The sequence below is a fragment of the Sminthopsis crassicaudata genome, chromosome 3 (genome assembly GCF_048593235.1).
Source record: "Sminthopsis crassicaudata isolate SCR6 chromosome 3, ASM4859323v1, whole genome shotgun sequence".
Taxonomy (NCBI): Eukaryota; Metazoa; Chordata; class Mammalia; order Dasyuromorphia; family Dasyuridae; genus Sminthopsis; species Sminthopsis crassicaudata.
Genome location: NC_133619.1, coordinates 616,800,747 through 616,816,893, shown reverse-complemented (window position 1 = coordinate 616,816,893; position 16,147 = coordinate 616,800,747). Strand labels below are relative to the sequence as shown.

Below are 16,147 nucleotides of genomic sequence, written 5' to 3'. Positions count from 1 at the left end.
TGAACTCAATTCTTATTTTTCTTGAAGGTTTTAGGATATAGGAGCTTCAGTTTTATCATCAAATTCTGAGTATGTTTTTTGAGCCTTTTTGTCACCATAATAATTTCCAGTGGTCAGAAACTTTTTTGTTTGTTTTCTGCTCATTTTTCTAGACTATTACTATGCTTTTAACTCTTAAAATAGGACTCTGGTTCTAAGGTAAAGAAGGCACTTTCCCAACTTTAGGGATTTTGTGCGGATGTTTTCAGAAATCCTTCTAGGAATATGACCACAAGCACTCTTTTTTCTACCCTGGAGCTGTTAGGTGTTTCTCTTCCCTGCTCCCTGCCCTCTCCCCTCCCCTCTCCCCCTACTATAGCAGTAAGAGCTAGTGTGCTGGCTGTGGCTGGGGCTCCAAAGACAGGAGCTTCCCTGGGACTGCACCAGACTCCTACCTCTTTGCCACAGACCCTCTCCACTAACTTTCTGACTCCTCTCTGGTGTCCTCCAGTTGAAGTACAGAAACATCCAGCATTGATGCTAATTCAGAGGTCCCACCTCACTGATGCTGAGGTCCAGGCCAGTGCTGAGATCCAGGCCCGTTCTGGGGTCCAGGCCAGTGCTGGGGCCAGGGCCAGTCCTGCACTGGGATTGGATGTTGGGTTCCTACTCTGGTTCCACAGACCTTTTTTGCTGATCTTCCAGGTCCTGTTTGGTGTCTCTGAACTGAGAAATCTGGAAGCCAATTGATTCAAGAGCCTGGGCTGGGGCTGGGTTCAGGTCTAGGGCTGCAGGCTGGACTCCCTTTTTTGCTGAAGTTCTAAGTTGCCTTCAGTTGGAAAATGGTCTGTTACATCTTTTGGGGCGTTCTGGTGCTCTAAAACTTGTTTAGAGTTATTATTTAAAAGAATTTGGAGCAGTTTGAGAGAGAGGCTGGGCAAGTTCCTGTTTTTCTCCGCCTGCCATCTTGGCTCCACTCTTCTGTCATTCTATTAACAGTAATGTTAATAATTTTCTGTCAGACTCTACTTTTATAACTCATGGATTCAACTAGTTTTTGCTGCTTACCCACTACTACAAGGAAAGGGTATTATGTTAGATATTGGGGATACAAATTTTAAAAATGATACATTCCATGCCCTTTGGAAACATATATTCTCCCACAGGAAAAAACAACATATACACATGTTACCTAATTAGGAGACAAAGAATCCAACCACGACTCCTTGGTAGGAGGCGGATACTGAGAGGCAAGCAAACTAGAAGGAATTCAGATACAGATACAAGCAAACTAGAAGGGATTCAGATACTCTTAGAAATAAGACCGGGACTTATGAGGATTCCAGATTGTAGGGAAGGAAGGAAGAGTAAGTATATTTTCAGTGGCATTTAGATGATAAGGTAGATAGAGCATTGCTTTTGAAGTTAAGAAAATTTAAGTTCAAATCCTACCTTAAGTATTTACTGGCTGTGTGACCCTAAATAAATTCTTTAACTTCTATCTGTCTCACTTTCCTCCTTTATAAAATGAGGAGAAGAAAATGGCAAACCACTCCAGTATTTGGACCAAGAAAACCCCAAATGGGGTCACAAAGAGTCAGATGAGACTGAACAACAACAAGTGTATTTTTTAATTATTGGGTTAAACATTTACATTTTAATCTCGTCCCAGAGCATAGAGGTTTTATAGGACCTGTAAGTTTGGCACCCCTGGTAGAGAATGGGTTTGTATAGAGAAAGGGAAATCAATTAGGAAGCTACTGTAATATTCCATTCTGGATGATGATGGGCGATAATGGTATAAACAGAGGGAAGGAGAGATAGCCAAGAGATGTTGGAGAATAAATTCAATAGGACTTGGTAACTGATTAGATGTTGGGACAGTAAAAGGGAGTAAAGATTTAAGGATGATTCTGAGATTGGGAAACTATAAGAAATTAGGAGAAGGGTCATATTTTTCAGGGAAGAGTATGGTCTATGTTTAGACATAAGATCATACGATCATAAATTTAGAACTGAAAGGGACCTTATAGTCATTGAATCTAAACTTCTCATTAAAAATGAGGAAATAAAAATATATAGAAAGGAAGTGGCTTGCCTGTGGCCCCCAAGTTTATTTAGTATATGAGGTAAGACTTGAATTCAGGACATCCTGGCTTCAAGTCAAGTGTCCTGTCTATTGTATCATCTTCCTTTCAAGTTTGATGCTGTCTCTCCATGTTGAGTTTGAGATGCTCATGGAACATATGTCTGAGCAGAGATATCCAGCAGATAGCTGAAGATGTGGCTTTAGATGCCAGGAGAGGCGAGAGGTTCTTCATGTTTATTATCTCTGACATCTAGAATGATGTTTGGGTACATAGCGAATGCTTAATAAATGCTCGTTGATTGATACATGGGATATGGTGAACTTTCAGGATGCAAAAACTCACCACATTTTTGTTTGTCCTTTATGAATTGCCATGCATCAGTCTGGACAGCTGGAGAGTCGATCTGGTCATCTGATGAAGGTTTCTTGGTCCCAGAACAAGGCTCTACAACACCCCATGAAAAGGTAAGGGCTCCTGGGAGAAGGGTGAAGCTCCATAGAAAATGCCCCCTTCTGCCCCAATGGACATAATATAGTTGTACCACCTTTTTTGATGTAGATGAGAGACTATGTGAGAGAAAGGAAGAGAGAAAAAAGAGCAAGAAAATGAGAAATGGAAAGAAGGAGGGAAATGGAGGGAGAGAGAGTAAGATAGAAAAAAGTGAAGGGGGGAGAGAAAGAGAAGGGGGGAGGAGAAAGGAAAGAAAAGGAGGTAGGAGAAAAGGGATAAGGAGAGGGGATAGAGGAAAAGAGACAAAGACAGAAGTACAACAGTAAGTCCTAGCAATATTCATTTCATGTTGACAATAATAGAGCCTTAATGGGGGTCAGTTATAATACTGGAATATAGGAGGATTGAGGAGTGTCAAGAAGGCAAATTTAGGCTCAATATGGATTTTTTTCATCCCTAAACTTTGAGAGATAGTGCGCTCCTTGGGGTAATGATGACAATGATGATTATGAGAGGACTAGTGATATTTTTATCACCCTTTAAAGCTTGTAAAACTCTTCCTTAGTTTTCTCCCTCAATCCAGACCTTGAGACCACTTAGCAGGGAGGTTGAACAGTGATACATATTCTAGTCCTCTTTAACCAGAAAGCTAAAAAAAAAAAAAGACCAAAGCTTTGAAGTCCTGAAGATTTCATAAGACTCAACAGGGGAAGGGAGAGGGAGGAAAGACCCACTAGAACAGTCAACAAAAATATGTTAAAAATAGAGTTTGAACCAAACCTAGGAACCCTGGACAGAGATGAAGGCAACCAACCAGACTCCAGCAGCTACCTTAAATAAAGACTTGATGGATCTGAGAGAAGGATGTAAGGCCGTAGTATGTCCGGGAGATGAGATAGAAGGCACAAAGGAATGGAGTCTTTGGGAAAGCATGGAGATAAAAAATGAAATGCCTTTTCCAAGAGACAGCTATTGGTCCAATTAGAATGTAAAAAGCATGAATAAGAATAATCTATTCAATCAATCAGTCTTTTATAGTAAGAATAATGTCAAGTGAGTTTAGGAAGGTTTGAAGATAGATTGTGGGGGAAGGCTTTTGTTTCTAGTACTAGGTTTTAGGGGCTGTGAAGGGAATGATTTAGGATTATGACTTTCATAACCAGATAACATCTTGGCCTGGGGACTGCACCCAGAGAAGAGACTAGAAAAAAAGTTTTCTATCGTCTAGGATTGGGGGCTGAAAGAGATCATTCAAAGGCTTGGGAAGTAAAGCCAAGAAGCCAGACATGTCAGCTACATTCTGGAATGATAGTGTATGCTGATAATTTTCCTAATTATGCTAATGGGCCAAGCCTAAATGGTTTGTGCCCCAATCCTTCTCCTATCACTGTAATAAATCATGTGAGTTGTAAAATTCCCTATGGAGGAGGAACATGCAGAATCAAGTCATCCATCCCAAATGTGGGCAAAGGAGCACAATAGTTTTTACTTCTTCCATCTCCTCCTAGGCAGTGACATTGGAAATAAGCAGCAGTGAAGCTAAGGGGCCTTTGGGCAGAGGATTATGGACTTCTGAGCTAAAAGGCAATTTAGAAGCCATTTAGCCCACAGTCCCATTTAATAGATAGGAGGGGAATAATAATAATAATAATAATAATAATAACTAACAAAGCACTCTATAAACATGATCTCATGTGATACTCATAATGTTATTATTGTCCCAGTTTTACAGATGAGAAAATGGAAATTGACAGCAGTTAAATGACATTGCCCAAGGTCATACGGGAGATTTGAAATCACATCTTTGTGACTTCAAACTAGGCTTTATATTCTCTATGGGAATTACCTAGCAAGGGAAGTGATTTGCTCAAAATCACTCTGGAATTCAAGATCAGGCTACACAAATTCAGTGTTCTTCTTACTACACAATTTAATAGCTAAGTGGTGCAATGGGAAGGCTTTGGGCTGACTTCAAATTCAGCACTGGGCACTTACTAGTTGTGTGATCATAGGCAGACAAGTTAGTAAAAACAAAAACAAAAGACTGTCTGCCTCAGTTTTCTCAACTAAAATGGGGATAATAATAATATCTTCTTGGGGTTGTTGGGAAGCTCAAATAAGATAACAATTGTAAAGCACTTAATGCTGTACCTGATACACAGTAGGCATTATATAAATATTAGCTATTAGACAACACATTGGATAGAATGTTGGGTCTGGAATCAGGAAAACCTGATTTCAAATACAGTCTCAGACATTTACTAACTGTGTGACTCTGGGCAAGTCACTTTACCCAGTTTGCCTTAATTTTTTCAATTGTCAAATGAACCAGAAAAGGCAATGGCAAACCATTCCAGTATCTTTGCCAAGAAAATTCCAAATGAGGTCATGAATAGTTGAATGAGACTGAAAATGGGAAAAAATATCATTTGACTCCTGGGATTTTTGTCTCAAGCCCTTTCAAGAAAGGGGTGTCAGTAATGGTTAACAAGGGAAGATCAGAGCTCTCCCTGACAGAAACCAGGGGTTTACTGATGGGCAGAGACCTAGAAGGATCTAATTCTAATATTGGCAAAGGTGCTATTGAAAGCTCTGACCATAGAGGGCAGCCAAACATTCTCATTCAAACCAAAAGGGAAATTATTTAGACTGGAATGGTCTCTGTGAAAATGGCTGCTACATCTTACACAACAGATTTTGGCAAAGGTATAGGGTTTTGGGGTTTGCTTTTTCATTATCTAAACTTTGCTGATAATTTCTGGTCAGACTTTATTTTGGTGTTGCTTTGGAAACCCACCAGATTGTTAGAGACAAAATGGGATGTTGTAAGTGGGACACATTTAATACTCTGGCCTAAAGAGTAGATGGTAGTTGTTAGGATCAGGAAGACCTTAAGATCAGGGTACACATTCTGATATTACAAACTGAGTGGCTCTCGACAAGTCATTTACTTTTCTCAAAGCATTAACTTTCTCATCTGTAAAATGTAGATAATAATAATTCCTCACTCTGTGCCTTACTGATTATATGAGATTGAACAGATCATTTCCCCAAAAAAGGAGGCTTTATTATTTTTTTAATGTTAAATGGTGGAGCAGGACCAGTAGGTTAACAAGGTCCACTTCTGGTTTTAAAAATATGATCTTGTTATTCTGTGTGTACTTCAAGATTCCTTCTAGTTCTAAATTATTTCAGCCCAATAATCTATATGTAATAAAGGGATGAGGCAAGGGTCAGGAACAACATCTAGGTATCAAAGTAGATAGAGAGCAGGGCTTGAAGTCAGGAAGAATCATCTTTCTGAGTTGAAATCTGGCTTCAGACACTCCCTAGCTGTGTGGTCCTGAGCAAGTCACTTCACCCTGTTTGCTTCAGCTTCCTCATCTGTCAAATGAGCTAGAGAAGGAAATGGCAAACTTTGTGGCTGTGTGATCCTAAGCAAGTCACTTAACCCTGTTTGCCTCAGTTTTCTAATCTGTCAAATGAGCTAGAGAAGGAAATGGTGAACACTCTAGGATCTTTGTCAAGAAAACCCCAAATGGGGTCACCAAGAGTCAGTCATAACTGAAAAAAAATGACTGACTATCAGGGGAGGATAAAAGTGAGATAATAATAGTAATAATAATAATAATATATAGTGCTCTGCAAATTTTAAAGTACTATGTAAATGTCAGTAATTATAATATAATTATTATTATATTCTTGTCTTCTTTTCAGTGACTTAGTCAGATGCCTTATGAGATAATAAGCATTTATTAAGCACTTACAATGTGCCCTGCAGGTATTGTGCTCATCCTTTCCCCAATTTCCTGCAGGTTCCCAACCTCACCCTTCCTCATAATGAATCAGTTACCAAGTCCTTGGCATACTACTCTATAGTATCTCTTAGGTACCTCCCCTTCTGTTCACTCACATGACTATCATCATTATGGTTGGGCTAGGACTCATCCTACCATAAGCTTCCGATTACTCTCCCTTATTTTGTTTTATCAGTCTTCCAAGCCATTCTCTACCAGAGGTCCTGCATGGGTAAAACTTCCATGCTCTGGGACCGGATTAAAATGGGAATGTTTGACAAAATAAATAAAAATAAACATAGATAATGGGGGGGGGCACAAATACAAGCAAAAAGAGTCCCTGTCCTCAGGGAAATTACATTCTAATGAGAAAGATACGCAAAAGAAAGCTGAAAAATGGTTGGGGAAGCTCATAGTTTTGAAGTTGGGAAAGTCAGTGACAGAGCCAGGTAGATAATGAAGGCTGGCCAACCCGGGCCTCTCTCCAAAATGGAAGCCCCAAGAAGAACTCATCAATGAGAGAACCAGATTAGTCTAACATTACCCATAATGGTTGCTTAATATCTATTTGGGCTAATAATATTAATAGCTAGCATTTATATAGCACCTACTATGTGCTAAGGACTTTACAATGATTAAATTTGGTTTTTGTAACAACCTTGAGAGATATTATTTCCATTTTAGTTGAGGAAACTGAGGCAAACAAAGATTAACCAACTTGCTTAAGAGCCTGAGGCCAGATTTATACTCATGTTTTTCCGACTCTGGGTCCTGTTATTGTCATGGCAGCCATAGTTTATACCTTGAAAGCAAATAGCAAACCAAATCTTCTCTGACTCTTTTAACTTTCTGAAAACCTCTTTAGGGTCAAGTCATGCACCTGAGTCAGTCCCACGTAGCCAAAATACCCCATCTGGATACCGAACTCCTCGACCTCTCACACCTGGATCAGTCCCACCCTATCAGTATGTCATCCCTGGATCAGACTCAGCTGGTCACCATTGCCAATGAACTCAGCACCCAAGATGACATCATTCAGCACCTGGGAGAGGAAGTCAGTCGCCTCTCGAACTTCGAGATGGAATCCAAACACAAAGACGCCATGATCGCCAATCTCCAAAATGAAGTGGCTACCATGTCTCAGAGGCTGATGAAAGTACAGGCAGCACGCACCCGAAATGACAAGGAGATGGGTCAGAAGCTAGAGCGCCTGGATCAGGACATTGATGACAAAAAGTCTGAGATTGAATCCTTGAAAGAGCAGGTATTTTATAAGGATGGCCACACTTAGAGGAGTGGGTATTAACTTGTTTGTTTTTAAGTCCAGACGTATAGAAATGTCTCATAGTGAAAGCAAAGCTGAGTGTTAAGGCCAGATAACTTAAATCCATCAAAACTCATAACTATTAAGTAGTTTAGATAAAAACTTTCCCCTCCCCTCTCCGCAAGTGTTTGCTCATCCCTTTCCTTATTAAGATCCTATTAAGAAACCCCACAGACACAGAGTGGTTCAGAAAGCCACATAGCTAAATGATCTAAGCTCATGTTATATTTGTATTTATTTTGTCAATTAGTTCCCAGTTACATTTTAATCTGGTTCAGGCCTTACTCCAAAATGTTGTGGGTCACATGGCCATTGGCTACATTGTTGATTTTGTTATTCTTGTCCAGTCATTTTTCTTTCTTTCTTTCTTTCTTTTTTGAGTATTTGTTATGTATATATAATAGTTTTTATTTACCAGATATATGCATGGGTAATTTTACAACATTGACAATTGCCAAACCTTTTGTTCCAATTTTTCCCCTCTTTCCCCCCGCCAGATGGCAGGTCGACCAATACATGTTAAATATGTTAGAGTATAAATTAAATACAATATATGCATACATGTCCAAACAGTTGTTTTGCTGTACAAAAAGAATCAGACTTTGAAATCGTGTACAATTAGCCTGTGAAGGAAATCCAAAATGCAGGCATTTTGTCCAGTCATTTTTAAGTCATGTTTAACTCTTGATGACCTCACTTGGGGTTTTCTTGACAAAGATACTGGAGTAGCTTGCCATTTTTTTCTCCTTTTTTTTTTTTTTTTTACAGATGAGTAAACTGAGGCAAACTGAGTAAAATGACTTGCCCAGTTTCACACAGCTAATAAGAGTCTGAGATTGGATTTGAACTCAGGTCTCCCTGACTCCAGGCCTAGTTCTCACTCTACTATGGCACCACCTAGCTGCATGTTTGTCATCTCTGCTCTAGTTCTATCTCTTCTTATACCAGCCTTAATCATTGAGGTATTATCTCAGTCAGACTAAGACCTGGCCAAGATTTTAGCTGAAAAAGTCTCCCAGTGCATCCAAGGCCATCTCTAGTCATCTTGATCTATATCTGACCACTGGACTAGATGGCTCTGAAGGGGAAAGTGAAGCAGGTGACCTTGCACAACTCTCCGTCACTTAAATCCAATTCACTTGTATATCATGGTATCATCTCCTTGATGTCATGGTCCTCTTCCAGAACAAAACAAGCAACAACAATAAGTTCTATTTGTTCATTTTACAGATGAGGAAAGCAAGTCATTGAGGGATTAAATTATTTTCTTGTGGTCACACAATTTGTGACTACAATGAACATTCAAGCCCAGATTCTGAAACTCTAAATCCAATGCTTGTTCCATGAAACTAAAACCTGGTTTTGCATCTCAGTCCTGCTACTTATTATCTGTGTGATCTTGGGTGAATTTTCTCTTTCTAAGCATCAATTTTTTATCTCTAAAATGAGGGTGAAAATATTTGCATTACTGATTTGACAAGGTTGCTCAATTCAATCATCATTTATTAAACACCTACTATATCCTACAAGACAGAGGCAGCTGGGTGCCATAGTATATAAAGGGCTGGTCCTGGAATTGGGAAGACTCATAATCCTGAGTTCAAATCTGGCTTAGAAACTTCCTAGCTATGTGACCCTGGGCAATTCACTTCACCCTATTTGCCTCAGTTTCCTTATCTGTAAAATGAGCTGGAGGAGCAAGTGGAAAATCACTACAGTACCTTTGCCAAGAAAACCCCAAAGTGGTCCACAAAGAGTTGGACACAATTGAACAACAACAATATAACATAGTCCTGACATTACTTTTATATGCTTTATATGTTCAGGATGAGCAGAGTGTGGTTAAGAGAGCTAAGGAAAAACAAAAAGGGTTTTTTAGTTGTTGAGGCTTTTAGCTACATCAAAAGAAAAAAGAGGAATATAAAAAAAGATCAGCTTGCTGCTTGAATTGGATAAAATGATGACAATTGACAACCAATTGAGGTTAGATTTGCTCCGTTCCAATTTTCATTTTCCCTAGCAAGGGGAATTACCTTTTCCCTGGAAATGACAGAACAAAAATGGTCAATGGAGAGTTGATTGCCAAGTTAAGTAAGGAGAACAAGGAGCTCCTGACCGCCCTTGATGAATTTAGGTCATCTTTTTGAAATAAATTACATCCTCAGGTTCTTATAAAACTTGTAGTTGTGATTGCTGAGTCATTGAAAGTAATGTCCAAGAAATCATGGAAATTAGGAGAAATATTGCGAGATTAGAAAAAATTGCATGTTGCCTTTCCTTAGGAAGAAAGAGAACAGGATCTACCACTGGTAAAACAGTCAGCTTAACTTTGATTCCTATGGAAACTATAGAACAAATCATTAAAGGATTAGTTAAGGAACATATTGACTAGGAATACATAATTACAAAGAGCCAGACGGCCTTCAACGATGAATGATCATGGTAGACTTACTTCATTTCCGTTTATGACAGGGTTTACTAAAGTGGTTAATCAAGTGAAGATTATAGATATAGATTTGTTCTATTTTCAGCAAAATTTGATAAAGTATTTCATATTATCATTGTGGGAAATTTGGAGAGATAAAGAGTGGATGATAATGCAATTAGATAGATTTGGAACTGGTTGAATGCTTAAACTCAAAGAATAGTTATTGGATACAATATCAACTGGGCAAGAGATCTCTAGTGGAATGTCCCAGGGATCTGTGGTTGGCCCTGTGCTAACATTTTTATTTGTGATTTGGATAAAATCATAGATGGCATGCTCATTCAATTTGCAGATGGCACCAAAAGATGAGATAATGAACACAGTGTATGACAGAGTCAGGAGCCAAAAGATCTTGATTGTTAAGGCACTGGGTTGACTCTAATTAAATGAAATTCAGTGGGGATTAATATAACTTTTATATTTGAATTTTAAAAATTAACATCACAAGTACAGGATGGGGGAAGATAAAAATAAGTTAATGTGATCTTGGGTTTCATCGAGACATAGAGCTTTCAGAAATAAGGACTAAACAGTTGTGTGACCATGGGCAAGTCACTTCACCCTGTTTGGCTCAGTTTCCTCATCTGTCAAATGAGCTGGAAAAGAAAATGGCAAAATACTCCAGTACCTTTGCCAAGAAAACCCCAAATAGGATTATTCAGAGTCATACACCACTAAAACAATTGAACAGCAATTAGATCCATCAATACTATGGCTTATTCAATCAGAGAATTGTGTTCAGTTCTGAAAGCTGCAAATTTAGAAGGACATTACTAAGGTAGAAAAGTAGGTTTTTTTTTTTTTTTTACATTTTTGTCTTACACTTTTAAACATTGAGAACTCTCCAAAGAGCTTTTATTTTTTATTTTATTTTCATAAGTTCTGTCTGTTGATATTTACACATAGTAGAAATTAAAATGACAATATTATTATGAAAATAGTTCATGAACACACTGAAAAGGTCTTCGGGGTCCCCATGGGTCCTCAGATCACATGCTAGAAACACTGAGCTAGAGAACATGTAGAGGAGTTAGCCCTCAAACCATTCCATGTAAAAGTGCTAAAGGATTTGGGGTTCTTAACCCCTAAAGACTTGGAAGAGTCATCAGAATTTTCTTCAAGTATTTGAAGGGGAGGAAGTATTATGTTTGTTCTATTTGGCACCAGAAGGAGAAATCAGAAGCAATGAAAAGTAACTCAAGAGTCTAGTTTAGCCTTGATAGTAGAAAAAAAAAAAAAGTTCCTAAATTTAACATTGTCCAAAAGCGGAATGGATCGCCTAGAAAGTGGTGGGTTCTCCCTTATTGAAGGTTTTCATACAGAGAATGGAGAGTCGCTTCACTCTTCAGCTAAGTTATAAGAGATGCCTTTCTGTAGATTGGAGGAGATGCTTCAGTGGTTCCTTCTAACTCTCAAATTCAATGGTTCTATGGTTTTGGGATCCCTCTTCTTGTCAGTACTGTATCATGTGTGAGACACTTAATATAATGCACGGACATTTCTAGGTTTAGATCACTCTGCCATGTCAGCAGTCTAATTCCATTCATGTGTTGCCTTAAAGTCTATATAAGATGGCAACATATCTCTATATTATTCATCCTGCAAGAGTTAAAAAAGCTGTTATCCACAAGATGGCACTCTCTATGATCCTCCTCAACTATTCTCTTATGAGAACAGTCCAAAGTACTACAATTTTTCGACTGGTCACCAGAGGATACCCAGCTATAAATTATCTAGCTTTAGTTGACTAAGATAGATAGACTAGACTGCTTGGAGATGAAATGTAATATTACCAAGAATATATTTTTAAATGAAATCTACAGCTCTAAAGTTCCAACCTTCTGTCTGGGCTTTCCTTACTTTGGTCACGCTCCTCTGCACTTGTAGGACTAGGTCCACAAAATACCATGAGCATGTAGCATATTAAACATAATAAAAATGGAAAGGAGTTAAAGAATCCTGCCTGAAATTATCCACCTCTTTGTTATTGTTCAATCATTTCAGTTGTGCCCGATTCTTTGTAGTTCCATTTGGGTTTTTCTAGATAAAGAAACTGGAGTGGCTTGTCATATCCATTTAATAGCTCATTTGATAGATGAGGAAACTGAGGCAAACTAGGTAAAGTGACTTGCTTGGGCTCATGTTGCTCATGTCTGAGGACAAATTTGAACTCTGGAAGATGAATCTTCCTTATACTTGATGCACTATGGCTTCACCTCGCTGCTCTGTCCAGCTCTAGCCATCTTCCAGATTTTACCAATTGTATCTTCTGAGTGTCAGGAAAAGTCACTGAACCAGCCATATCTGCAGTTGATGGAAGAGAATGAGGGGAAACATGTTTGTGTAGGTAATGGATTATAGCTGGAAGATCTTGGGGAAAGCAGAACAATGAATGAAAATAACCCTCCTTACCTTGCTCCCCAATCAATATGATGCTTAATTGCTTCCAGTTTTGAGACAGGATTCATGCTTCTCCCTTCTGTGTTTGAAAATTTGGGAATCTAAACTATTCTCTAGAAGACCCAGTGGCCAATCAATTTAATCTTGGACATCAGCTTCAGAGACCATTGTAACCAACATAATCCCAGTCCCAGAAGCTCTGGGTTACTTCGTGGATGACCAAGAGTTCAAGATCAAGAACCGCTGCTTCCCAGGCGCCATCATTCACCTGAAGACCATGAAGTTCAAATCTTAAAGAAACTGAAGAAAGAAGAAAACTCCATTTGTGGACCCTGAATATAGACCTCATACTTCTCTCTTCAATCATGACTGGTACAAACTTCCATTGCCCAATTTTCCTGGTGAAAGGAGAAGGACAAACTTAAGAAATTGTTTTATTGCTTTCTTTCTTCCCAAATCTTCATTGTCCTTCACTCAGTGACCATTTTTTTTGAAGTAAGGTTAGATATGAAAACTATCTGTCTACATATAGATAGATAGATAGATAGATAGATAGATAGATAGATAGATAGTTATATATGTGCAGAGCATAATCCCCTAGTAGAATATAAGCTCCATGAGGACAGGAACTTTCTTTTCCCTAGAAAGTAATATGGCACAGTAGATGGAGTGTTAACTTAAAACCATAAAGACTAAGTTTCAGCTCAGATATAGCTGATATAGAAACTCAGATATAGAAACTATGTAATCCTGTGTAAAACTAACCTCCTTAAGCCTCAGTTTCTTCATCTGTAAAATGGAAGTAGTGGTACTTCTCATAGGTTATTGAAGGAATTAAATGACTTGATGATATATGTAAATTTAAAAACCCTATGGAAATTCCATTATAGCTATTATTTCATTTTTATACTTAGCCCAAAGAGGTGCTTACTGAATGCTTGTGGGGTTCCATGATTCTTTGGGGGAACATCCTCCATATAATGCCCCCTAACTGTGGGCATCCCCCAAGACTCTGTTTCTGCATCCTCTTTTCTCTCAATACCTTCTCAATGATTCTGTCAGCTCTCATGGGTCGCAAATTACTAATCTCCCTGCTGAGCTCCAAAGACATGAATTACCAACTGCCTGCTGAATATCTTTTCCCCCCTGAGGCAATTGGGGTTAAGTGATTTGCCCAGGGTCACTTAGCTAGGAAGCATTAAATGTCTGAGGCTAAATTTGAACTCAGGTCCTCCTGACTTCCTAGCTGTGTGGCCCTGGGCAAATCACTTAACCCCAATTGCCTCAGCAAATAAAATAAAATAATAAGAAAAAAAAAATAGCAACTCCCTGCCCTCCCAGGGTTGTTGTGATGCTCACAGAAATTAATATTCAATTAATAATTGTTAACCTTACTGTGATTTAGAAGCACAAGTTATTAAACATCTCTGCCTCAGTTTCCTCATTTGTAAAAAATGGGAACAATTGCCCCATCTCCCAGAGTTGCTGTGAGAAACAAATGAGAAAATATTTGTTAAGCACTTTGCAAACTTGAAAAGCCCTATATATGCTAGAAATTATTATTATTATCAGTCAAATTGGTATTTTTCCTGTTCTTCATACATAATACTCCATCTTCTGAAACTATGCCTTTATACTAGCTATCCCCCTTCACCTCTACCACTTACTTTCAAAATTTAGTTCAAGAGATGCTTTCTTCATGAAGGTTTTTTCCTGACCCTCTCAGCAACTAATATTCCTCCACCAAAAAGAAAAAAAACTACCTTGGATGCCCACATATGCACTATATTATGTATGTGCTACACACATACAAACATACACACATATATGTAGGTATACACATTCTCCATTCTTAGAATGTAATTTCTTTGAAGTCAAGGATTATTTATTTTTGTCTTTAACTCTACAGTGCCTAACACAGCAACCACAAAGCACACAATCAGTGTTTAATAAATGCTTATTTATTGATTAATCCAATGATTGATTAGATTAGATTAGAGTAAAATGAGATGAAAATCGCTGCTGCCATTCAGGTCAGAAAGAGCCTTAACAACAAAACCCAGATCCAACCTTCCCTGAATCCTTTTACTCTCTGAAAACTCTTCAGATCCAAAGTATGTTAGTACACATGGAGCAGTCCCAACCTGTTGGTAACTCACAGCCTGAGCAGCCACAGATGGTCAGCAACCCCAGTGAAGTCAACACCCAAGATGGCATGTGGAGCAAGAAACCAGCAGCCCCTAGGACTGCAAAATGGAACCCAAACACAAAGATACCATGATGGCCAATCTCTAAAATGAAGTGGCTGCCGTGTCTCAGAAGCTGAAGTCATTATAGACAGCCCCCTACCAGAATGAAGTCAAGTTATGTCCCATTCTCCTTGAATGGGACAAGGATGACAAAAAGGCTGTGATCCAATCCTTGAAAGTACAGGTATTTTGTAAGGATGGAAAGAATTGGAGGATTAGGCTGTCCGGGTTATCTTTTTAAATCCAGGTAACAAAGGCATGCCATATTTAAAAACAAAGAGGAATGTTAGGGTTGGTCATCCAGATAATTTAGGATTCTTGAAATTCTGAAGTGGTTAGACAATTCAGGTAAGAGCCAATATTTCCCCACACCGAACTGTTTTGATCGTTGCTCCCACCCTGTCTTTTGGAGCATAGATTTAGAGCAGTTGAAAGAGAAATGTAATTTTGCTCATCCATTTTACGATGGTGAAAAAACAATCTAATAATGAAATCAATAAAATGTGATATTTAAATCTTAGTCAAAAGGCTGAGAAATCTTTGGAGTTTAAGCCACCAGTACTCGAGGGATAGATTGTGATCACTTAATATTTTTTGTTTTCAATTAAAGAAGGGCTAATTATCTCTCCTTTTGAAAAGGAGCATTTCCTGGGCTTATTTATATGAAAGATGCAGAGCTGGAAAGAGACCCTAAAATTCATATAATTATAGCTAAAAGGACATTAAAGGTCAAGAATTTAATTTCTTGATTCTACCAGAGATGGAACAGATCCAGAAAAATGACTTGCCCAGAGTCATACAGATAGCAAATAGCAGAGATAGGGTCCTCTCAAGTTGGTATTGGTGTCCAGCTCACTGTACCATACTGCCTTTGGGTGGTGGGGAATAATCTGAGTGCTTGACTGAAGTAAGGATTTCACTTTAGTATCTTTACAAAAACTTTTTATAAATTTAATTTCTTCTTAGGGTCTCCTTACCACCTACTTGACTCAGTAAAGCTGATAGGATCTATTATTTGATGATGGTAAGGTCAGCAGCACTCAGAGCAAAATACTGAATATTCAAGGGCAACTGGGTGGTGCAGTGGATAGAATGTGGTCCTGGAATCGGGAGAAGTTGAGTTCAATTATGGCCTCAGACACTTATAAGTTGTGTAACCCTATAGAAGTCACTACCCTGTTTGCCTCAGTTTCCTCATGTGTCAAATAGGCTAGAGAAAGAAATTGCAATCACTCCAGCATCTTTGCCAAGAAAACCCCTAGTGGGGTCATGATAAGTCAGACATGACTGAACAACAACTCTCCTTGATTCCACATTGAGTTTGATCCAATATACATGTTAGTTATTAAGTGCAAGGCACATAATGGATA

At 38.6% G+C, this 16,147-nt stretch overlaps 1 protein-coding gene across 1 annotated transcript in view; it reads left to right on the top strand.

The window, feature by feature from the left end:
- FHAD1 (forkhead associated phosphopeptide binding domain 1) overlaps positions 1 to 16,147 on the top strand; it is a 166,164-nt gene that overhangs the window by 23,626 nt on the left and 126,391 nt on the right. Inside the window, exons 4-5 of the mRNA XM_074302568.1 lie at positions 2,451 to 2,533; positions 7,182 to 7,580. Coding sequence (XP_074158669.1) covers positions 2,451 to 2,533; positions 7,182 to 7,580 — 482 coding nt within the window. The remainder of the gene's footprint in view (positions 1 to 2,450; positions 2,534 to 7,181; positions 7,581 to 16,147) is intronic.